General features: G+C 37.8%; 1 protein-coding gene across 6 annotated transcripts in view; it reads left to right on the forward strand.

Moving 5' to 3' along the window:
• Positions 1-3,826: 3,826 nt before the first annotated feature.
• LOC103513066 (uncharacterized protein DDB_G0283357) overlaps positions 3,827-10,330 on the forward strand; it is a 23,937-nt gene continuing 17,433 nt past the window's right edge. The window contains exons 1-4 of one of the 6 annotated variants that reach the window (XM_026826369.1): positions 3,827-4,031; positions 4,294-4,356; positions 5,801-6,037; positions 8,062-8,173. In XM_026826369.1, coding sequence (XP_026682170.1) covers positions 5,915-6,037; positions 8,062-8,173 — 235 coding nt within the window. In that variant the 5' untranslated portion in view covers positions 3,827-4,031; positions 4,294-4,356; positions 5,801-5,914. Of the gene's footprint in view, positions 4,032-4,137; positions 4,357-5,800; positions 6,038-8,061; positions 8,174-10,330 lie in introns of those variants that run through there. The other 5 variants (XM_008477876.3, XM_026826371.1, XM_026826370.1 and 2 more) reach the window with 5 other exon arrangements.

Here is a 10,330-nt window from a genome sequence, read left to right on the forward strand (position 1 = left end):
ACCACCCATGCCTCCCATGCCACCCATTCCTCCCATACCACCCATAGCGGGAGTAATGCGTTGCAATTTTTTTCTAGAAACAATGAATTAGAAAGTTGTTAATATTTTTGTTCTCTACATTTTATATTCTCACACTTTTTTTCTAGGTTGGAAAAGACAAACAACTTTCTAATTTATTGTTATTAGAAAAAAATTACTGGAAACGAGATATTCTCAAAAAACCCCCCTTTTTAGCCGCCATTTTGAAAAAAAGGCCGCCATTTTGTTCGTATACATGGTTTTCGGTGTCACCCCTTCCTAAAAGTTTTATATGGTCTAAATGAAGGTCCATGCCAAATTTGGTGCTTTCCTGACGAAATGCAGCTTTTTTGACGTTGGACCACCCACTATATATATCAAATTAAAGGTCTTTTTACCAGGATCACGAAAATGGTTGTGCAAATTTTGTTATTATTCTAAACATGGTGGAGACTATCGATGTTCATTCTCGATTTTATCTAGATCAACATTAATTTTAATAAAATCGTTGAAATAATCAACGATTGATTATATTAAAATTAATCGACACAATGAAATTTCGCGCGAAAATGCGATTCCATACCTACATGAGGGTGTGTTTATGTGCTGAGATAGGCCATGAGATAGGCCATTCCCGTCCTTTCTTGGCGTGTGGAAAATGATGTGGTAAATTAACACAGCCTTCATGAGCGTGTAAAGTTGACGGGAAATTCGAAATTTTGATTTTTTTTTCCACAACTTGTACAATCTGAATTCATTTTTTACTTTTTATCTCTAGTTTGCACGTTTATATTATACTTTTCATTTATATTAGATATTAAAAACAAGCGAATTACAAAGCAAACAAAAATAAACATAAAATACATTTTAAAAATTGCCGCCGGGACAGAGGGTTAGAAAAAATGCCCAACACTCCCACGCTATCCTTGCTTAAGTTACCACTCCAATGCAACCCAACATGGCGGCCAAAAAAGAGGTTTTCTCGCAATATCTCCTTTCCCCTAAAATTTTTGAAATAACAATAAATTATACCTTATCCATTTGAATATGGCAGCAAGGAGTCATCGACCCAAAATGAAAGAACCAATCAGAATGCGAGAACACACCCTGACATTAATATAATCGTCGACCGACTAATCTATCCATGGAGGTATGAATATAAATATATATTCATACCTCCATGAATCTATCAACGATGTAAATAATAATCGATATTTGTCAAAAAATTATATCGATATTTAACTAAGTATCAAAATAATCAGCTGTAGACATACCTACACCTACATATAGGTAGTGGGGAGATAGGCACTATTGTTTGTGCATGGTACCTATACAACTATACATAATATGTAGGTCCAGGTATTTCGCACGTACCTTAGTCTCTGCTAATGATTCCCCATTCAAACCTCAGTGGTGTATTTTGAACCAGGTGAATTGTATAACAGGTGAACTGGTGTGTATTTTAAACTTCGTGGAGAACAAGTGAACCCTCCAAAATGAACCAAAGTGAATATTCTCATTTGTAATATGAACGGAGGTGTTATTTTATTATTATTTTTGTTTCAAGAAGTAGGTAATTGTTTTTTTAAGGTGCTTCACTGGAATCTTGGATTTTTTTTTCTTCATGTGCTTTGGAATGACTTTGGCATAGCTTCAAGAATTTAAGTACTTTGTCATCTCCACCAACAATTTTATTTTAGGAGTAATGAGTAATTAAAATGAATAATAATTAGTAGGTAATGTGATTTTTGGTTAATTTGAGCAATCTGGTAGATTTTTAAACTTTAGACCAAGTAAAAAAAAAGTATCATTGTGGGAGGAAGCACTGTGCAATGTACCTTCCTCCTTTAAAGATATTCTACCGTTGAACCTTTGACACGTTTGGCAACGTAGCCTACTTTTTAGATGACTCCTTGCTGCCATATTCAAATGGATAAGGTATAGATGATTGTCACTCAAGTTCCAGTGATTGGTTGAAGCCTCAGAGTTCAATATATTGCGAGACAGAGGGATTTATCTTAGCTATTCTTGTTTGCCTTTTTATTTCCTACATTTCATATATTTACACTTTTTCTCTACGATGTACTGTAATCCCGTAAAGGTCGATCCCGTTTCAAAATGGCGGGCAAAAAAAAAGTTCTGAGACTATTCAACATATTACCTCTGCATGCTCATCATTGGCCAACTCTGAATACCTGTATAGACATAATCTGTCCGCCAAAATTATATATTTACACTTTTCCTCTACGATGTACTGTAATCCCGTAAAGGTCGATCCCGTTTCAAAATGGCGGGCAAAAAAAAGGGTTTTTTGAGAATATCTCGTTTTCAGTAATTTTTTTCTAATAACAATAAATTAGAAAGTTGTTTGTCTTTTTATTTTCTGAACTTGGATTTTTTTGCGCTACGCGTTCGATTCATAAACCTGTTTTTACCTCTCTCTCTCTCTCTCCCCTTCTCCTCTCCTCTCTTCTCTCTCTCTCTCTCTCCCTATCTCTCTCTCTCTCTCACTCACTCCCTCCCCTCTCTTCTCCATCCATCGGAAATCCTCACAGAACTTTCAATGCCTCCTAAATGGTGGTGGTAAATCTTAAGAAACGAAAGTCACTCCATACAGGCACTACAGGTACCTACTCTATAACAACCTCAGTTAGAACCTCAGAATTGCATACGGTATAACACTCGAAGGAGAAGATTCGAAGTTTTTGTATTCGTGATTTTTTTTTTTTTTTTTTTTTCCGTATTTTTGTATTCTACATTTTATACATTTACACTTTTCTTCTAGGATGTACCGTTATCCCGTAATGGTTGATCCCGTTTTTGGGATATGCTGCTACTGATACGAAGAACAATGAATTAAAAAGTTGTTTGTATTTTTGTTTACTACATTTTATACATTTACACTTTTCTTCTAGGATGTACCGTAATCCCGTACCGTAATAATTTTTCCAAAATGGCGGCTAAAAAAGAGGTTTTCTTACAATATCTTGTTTCCGGTAATTTCTTTTTATAAACAATGAATTAGAAAGCTGTTTGTATTTTTATTTCCTACATATTATACATTTACACTTTTCTTCTAGGATGTCTGGGAGTAATTAAAATGAATAATAATTAGTAGGTAATGTGATTTTTGGTTAATTTGAGCAATCTGGTAGATTTTTAAACTTTAGACCAAGTTTAAACTTGGATTTTTTGCGCTACGCGTTCGATTCATAAACCTGTTTTTACCTCTCTCCCCTCCCTCCCCTCCCTCTCTCTCTCACTCCCTCCCCTCTCTTCTTCATCCATCGGAAATCCTCACAGAACTTTCAATGCCTCCTAATGGTGGTGGTAAATCTTAAGAAACGAAAGTCATTCCATACAGGCACTACAGGTAGCTACTCTATAACAACCTCAGTTAGAACCTCATAATTCCATACGGTATAACACTCGAAGGAGAAGATTCGAAGTTTTTGTATTCGTGATTAATTGTTATTTTTTTCCATGAATTTATTTTGAATTTTTTTTACCACGTAGACAAAAGTTATGTTTTGGATTAATTTAAAGGAAAAATACCTAGACGAAATTTATCTATTACTTTCATTAAACACTAGGTAGGAGTTACTTTTTAGTGAAAATTTTCTTGGAAGTTTGATCATTTTCATTGTTGGTTTGGATTAATTTAAAGGAAAAATAGACGAAATTCATCTATTATTTTCATAAAACACTAGGTAGAGTTACTTTTTAGTGAAAATTTTCTTGGAAGTGTGATCATTTCATTGTTGGTGAATTTCTTATCTAGTGGTTTTTAATTTTTTGTTAATAAATATTTTTTTTTTCAATTTCTTTTCTAATATGATAAGGAAGGTGAAAATTGTTGCTTCTAACTTTTTTATGTAGGTACCTAAATGTATCTTTAATAGTGCCTAGGTAACATTTATTTCCTGATTAAAAAATAATAATGATAAAGTAATTTTTTGCTTGTTTAAAATAGTGCGCAAAAATTGTGCTGACTAACGCATTTTATTGCAAAGGTTCTTGAACTTTACCCAAGTTTCTTATCTAGTGGTTTTTAATTTTTTGTTAATAAATATTTTTTTTTTTCAATTTCTTTTCTAATTTATGATAAGGAAGGTGAAAATTGTTGCTTCTAACTTTTAATGTAGGTACCTAAATGCATCTTTAATAGTGCCTAGGTAATATTTATTTCCTGATTAAAAAATAATAAAAAGTAATTTTTTGCTTGTTTAAAATAGTGCGCAAAAATTGTGCTGACTAACGCATTTTATTGCAAAGGTTCTTGAACTTTACCCAAGTGCTCATTTTATTTACGAATATTTCCTTCAACTCGGTAGGTAGGTATCTAATTTGACATTTTTCTCCTTCTCAAGGTGTGTCCAAACATAGTCGACCGGCCGTCGATTCACATCGATGGAAAACCCCCAGAGGTCTGTGTCGTAGCATGTCCATCACGTAGTATGTCCCAGATTTTAAGTCAACTCTAGGAATCGAACCCGGGACCTTCTGCATGGCAAGCAAGCGGGCAAGCGCGTTACCACTCGGCTGACCGTGCCCCCAAAATTTGGCTCATTTTGAACACTTTTTGTCTTATCGTCCCGAAATCGAAGAGAGAAGAAAAAACAGGGTAAGAGAAAGCCAGTCTAGCCGTTCCGCGAATTTATTGAATCTCGTATTTATTGAATTTTTCGAATTTATTGAATCACCAGTTAATAGAATAATGAAATTTTCTTTCTTACATTCTCTTTTATATTGTTTTTTTGTACTAAGTAGGTGTCAGGGATCAGGGTCATCTTTGATACCTAATATTAATTATGATTTTTGATCAAAAAACAAAGTTTCTAACTAACAAAGTGCATTAAAAAACAAAGTTTCTAACTAACCTTATCTAATACGGTCTAATTCGGAAATCGCTATCCATAAATCCTTGCATAAACGTAGGTATAATGTACAGATTAGCCAGCGATAACATGTTGCATGCATGGATCACTGAAGATAAGCAACGTTGCGCGTGGTTTGTATCCGGATGGGTGACCATCTGGACAATCGCGTGCTGGCTTTTCCCGGCCCTAGTAGAGGTTAGGTTAAGACGAGTTGGCAAGTAGCTTGTCGTCAAATGAAGGGTGAAACCCCGGTCTCTAAAGACCTTACCAGTTATAAAGTGACTTTATACCTCCTTCAAACCTCTCTAACTATAGGTATATACGTACAATACAGTTTATACCGTAATAATGTGAAAGTTGCTCTCTTGACCTATGAATTAAGGTGATATTTCTTCTGTTGTGAAGCGATTTCAATTCGTGATCTAGGAAATGTCAGAATCTTCGAGATAATGGCCTCGTAAGCGCTAGGTCGGTGGGTTGGATTCCCACCCGAAGCGGATTTTATCCTAAATAGATGAGGTTCGTTCTCGGAACGGCTGGCTTCCTTCTATCCTGTCCTCGTTCTCTGTTCGCTTTCGGGACGATAAAATCTCCGGAGTTACCAGGTCCCTCGATCAATCGACAGCAAGTCTAAAGTTTCGTCTACATACTAAGCGTTAGGTCGCGGGTTGGATTCCCACCCGAAGCGGATTTTATCCTAAATAGATGAGGTTCGTTCTCGGAACGGCTGGCTTTCTTCTATCCTGTCCTCCTTCTCTGTTCGCTTTCGGGACGATAAAATCTCCGGAGTTACCAGGTCCCTCGATCAATCGACAGCAAGTCTAAAGTTTCGTCTACATAATTATAGTCTACGGCCGTCGACTGTATGTGGACACAGCTTAATATCTTATTTCTTTTCCTAGACAACATGGTTCGTCAACTTTTCCAAGCACATTAACCCGTGCACCACCACCTTCCTGTCGAGTCTTAACCCCTCGTGATCCTGCGGACCTCATGAGCCACCCCAGATATGAGCCATGGTTTCGTCTCTGGTGTTCATGTTGGGTTTGGTCCTAGTCTGCATTCTGATTGGCCAGGAAGTGCAAGCGACAGGGCTGCGATCTAGCGGTCGAGTCGAGTGTGGAGAAATCGTCTGTCAGGTGAGTGAAAACAGGTTAAGTGGAAGAGAATGCCTCAGTAACTTCCTTCCAGTTTCAATTAGCGATTTTCTTAATCATCATCTTCTTCTTTGTTTTCTTTAAATATCATAATTTTCAACAAACATAACTTTTCGCTTATACACTTTACCACATATATTGAAGTTTTTTTTTTTTTTTTAAAAAAAAAAGGTTAAAAGGTTTGACAGAGGGAACTGTAACTGCTATGGTTTCGGTAACTTTATTCTGGGTTCAATGTTCACGATATCTTTTTCTTCATTTTCTTCCTTTTCTTTAAATACTTATCATAACTTTCAACAAACATACCTACCTATCTTTTCGCTTAATCACTTTATTAAAGGCGTTAAAAGTTTATTGAATTATTATCAAAGGTCGGGACCTACTGCTACCAAGTCTGATGAAGTGATTACTAACTGAACTTTGTTATTAGATTTGTTAACTTCATACGATTACCTAGATTCATCTTCTTTGAACAATGAGAGTTTAATCGCCATTAAACGGCTTCTACATTAGACTCATGTGGTCTGTGTCGTAGCATGCCCATCCCGTGGTATGTCTCTCATCAACATGGGCGAGAAGAGAAACAATACTTCCCATTTGGGTGCTGGGTCAACACCAGAAAGTAACCCGTTGAAATATTTTCGACGCAAACTTTAGCTATTGTGCTTTGGATGGAATGACCAAGAGTATAAAAATGAAAATACCTAGCTAAATTTGAATTGAAATCAAAATACGAGCACAAATTTAATGTCAACTCTGGCAATCGAACCCAGAAACTTCGGCATGGAAAGCAAGGGCGTACCCGTGGGCTAACCTTAGGCCAGACACTCACTATCAGGTAGACCTGACAGGCGAATCTGATCAGATGTACCTGTCAGGTCTACCTGATTGTGAGTGGCTAACCGCATACCTATTATTCTCTTCTGTTTCAGGAGTACGAATTCTGCTCGAGTTCGGTGGATATCCAATGCAGGAAATTTGTGAATTCCCGATCGGGGCGAACTTTATCCTAAACAGATTCGTTCTCAGAACGGCTTGCTCCTATCTTGTCTTTCTTCTTTCATCGACCGTTCGGCGACATTCTACCCACCTCCTCACATTAACCTTGCCCAGCCTGAGAAGGGCTGGAAAAAGCCAGCAGATTGTCCAGATAGTCACCCATCCTGATACTAACCACGCGCAACGTTGTCTTCAGTGATCCCTGGGAGACTGGTTTATTGTACGTGCTATCACTGCTGACTATTATTCATGATCTGACCAAGAAATTTCTCCTAGGTCGGGGAAAACGGAGAAGACCTTGGAATGATTTGAAGGCCTTTCTCAAAGTGCAACGTGCTTATGAAGTTATACCTAATGGTTGACCTATCACCTTTGAGTTTGAAGAAATACAAAGGGTTATGGCGTGAAAGTTTATTGAATTATATGTAAATAATCAAAGGTCGGAACCTAAACCACTACCAAGTCTGATGAAGTGATTACTTACTGAACTTTGTTATTAGATTTTTGTTAAGTTCATCCGATTAGATAAATCTTCATTGAACGATGAGTGTTTTACCGCAATGAAACAACTGCTACATTAGACTCATGTGTTCTGTGTCGTAGCATGCCCATCCCGTGGTATGTCCCTCATCAGATAGGCGAGAAGAGACACAATACTTCACATTTAAGTGCTCGATCATCACGAGAACACCAGAAAGTAACCCGTTGAAATATTTTCGACGCAAACTTTCGCTATTGTGCTTTGGATGGAATGACCAAGAGTATAAAAATGAAAATATCTACCTAAATTTGAATTGAAATCAAAATACGAGCACAAATTTAATGTCTACTCTGGCAATCGAACCCAGAAACTTCGACATGGAAAGCAAGGGCGTACCCGTGGGCTAACCTTAGGCCAGCCACTCACTATCAGGTAGACCTAACAGGCGAACCTGATCAGGTCTACCTGTCAGATCTACCTGATAGTGAGTGGCTAACCGCATACCTATTATTCTCTTCTGTTTCAGGAGTACGAATTCTGCTCGAGTTCGGTGGATATCCAATGCAGGAAATGTAACTCTATTTGTGATAGCAAGTCCAAAAACTACGACGTACACACTTGCGACCAATTCTGTCAAGGTAAGAGAGCTTGAATGGTTTCCTTAAAATATTTATGGCCGATCGTACCACTGGGAAGTAACACAGTGTCAAGGGTTTTCTTTGGGGTCGTAGTGGATTGGAACATATCACATGCCTTCAGGTACACTCCATTTGTCAAGAGTCTACGTTTTTCTTGCCCTTGGGATCAATTAAGTCGAAGAAACCATTTACTGATGAAAATTTGTAATGAAACAATAAGTTGATTTACATAGGATTTCTTGAACTCTGGATTGACTGAAAACCCTCTGTGGTAAGATCGGGCATTAGTGGCTTTTGAGAACACGCAAAAAATCGTGATATCCCCCCCAAAAAACTGTTTGTACCGAAAACCACTGCCAAGTCTTCGGTCCAATGTTTTCTCTATTTCGGGCACTTTCAGGACTTTTTCTCCTCTTATTATGTGAAATTCTGTACTCTGTACATTTCTACAAGTGAATGTAGTTTTGTCATCTCCACCAATTTTCTCTTATGAACTCAAAATAAATGTAGTTAATATTTTTGTAGTTTGGCATCTCCACTAATTTTTGGTGGGTTTACATGGGTTTTTTGACATCTCCACCAACCTTTTCTCTCGTGAACTCAAATTTATAATTAACTAGCCGAAATCCTTAAAGCATGGCCGTCCATGTCACTCATCCATTTAGTGGTCTTGCTCGGCGTAGCTTAACAAAAACGAACCGGAAAATAGCCTTAAGTAAGAACACTGCTCTGAGCATGAGTGGCTGGGATAAGGCAGGCGCGCTATCTAATTAGAGTATCTCGGCTAGCTTGTGGATGCACCTTACATGGCAGTCAAGTCGTTGGCAATAAGAAACCTTAGGTCGTGGTTATGTACAGGGTTAGGCGTGAACATGCCTGTCCCGGTGCAGCAGCAGCACGATAAAGAGACAGGATCCCCTCATATCGTGATTTTTTCCTCACGATATGAGGGGCTCCTATCTCTTTAGTATGCTGCACCGCCTAACCCTGTACATAACCACGACCTAAAAGTCTTCCGAAAGTTTGTACCAAGGTCATCATACTCATTTTTTAAAAATTTATTTATTTAAATAACATTTTACATAACAGAGATCTTTTCCTAAGTTGATAATATTGTGAAAAAGCTTCTAAGAATAGATAATTACAATAGGGGATTTACATTGAATGATTCAAATTACAATTATGCATCAAAGTTTGCTTGCACCCATCTCTTCGCTTTAGGTTGCTATCGCTTGCTTCATATATGGTACGTTCATAAGTTCATATACATAAGTCTTGTAGCTAAAGGGGTACTTATCATTACATAGCACGAATAATGTATGTACCAATATATCTGTATGTGTATAATGTATGTTCTGTGGAAAGATAGATATGACCTTGGCCTTGCTAGACAGCAACGGCCTTGACCGCAGAGGTCATGAGGAAAGTTAGTCGCGGGCCCGTTTGTCAAGTTTTGAACACGAGGCTAATGCAGGTGTAACGTGGTACCTCCCTGTATACACGTACAGGAGCCACCCCGTAACTTTTGTTAAACTTTGTCCCAACTCTGCTCCATCTCGTTAATCAGTAGGTATTCACTATTCAGTACGGAACATTCTATTTTACGCATAGTGGTGTGCGTCATTGCACGATTGAGTCCAAAGTCCACCCATTTGAATTTACATTTATGTAGTTTCCTTTGTATTATGACTACTTTTTTGTTCCGCGATAACGGCTTGTCAAATTATGATTTTGGCAAAAAGTTCAAGTTGAGAATTTTCTTCGGGTAATCAATCATTCATTACCCTCAAAATTGGTGATGTCAAAACTACCCACCAAAAATTGTTGTCAGAACTACATTAACTACATTTAGCTAGCCTTATGAGTGCTAGTTTTTTTTTTTGAGAGGTTTGACAGAGGGAACTGTAACTACTAAGGTCCCGAAATCGAAGAGAGAAGGAAGACAGGATAGGAGAAAACCAGCCGTTCCGAGAACGAACATTATACCATCAGGATCTTATCGTCCCGAAATCGAAGAGAGAAGGAAGACAGGATAGGAGAAAGCCAGCCGTTCCGAGAACGAACATTATACCATCAGGATAAAATCCGCCCCGGGCGGGAATCGAACCCGCGGCCTAGCGCTTACAAGGCAGACGCGCTACCAACTAAGCTAACTAG

This window comes from Diaphorina citri, unplaced genomic scaffold, assembly GCF_000475195.1.
Source record: "Diaphorina citri unplaced genomic scaffold, Diaci psyllid genome assembly version 1.1 scaffold920, whole genome shotgun sequence".
Taxonomy (NCBI): Eukaryota; Metazoa; Arthropoda; class Insecta; order Hemiptera; family Psyllidae; genus Diaphorina; species Diaphorina citri.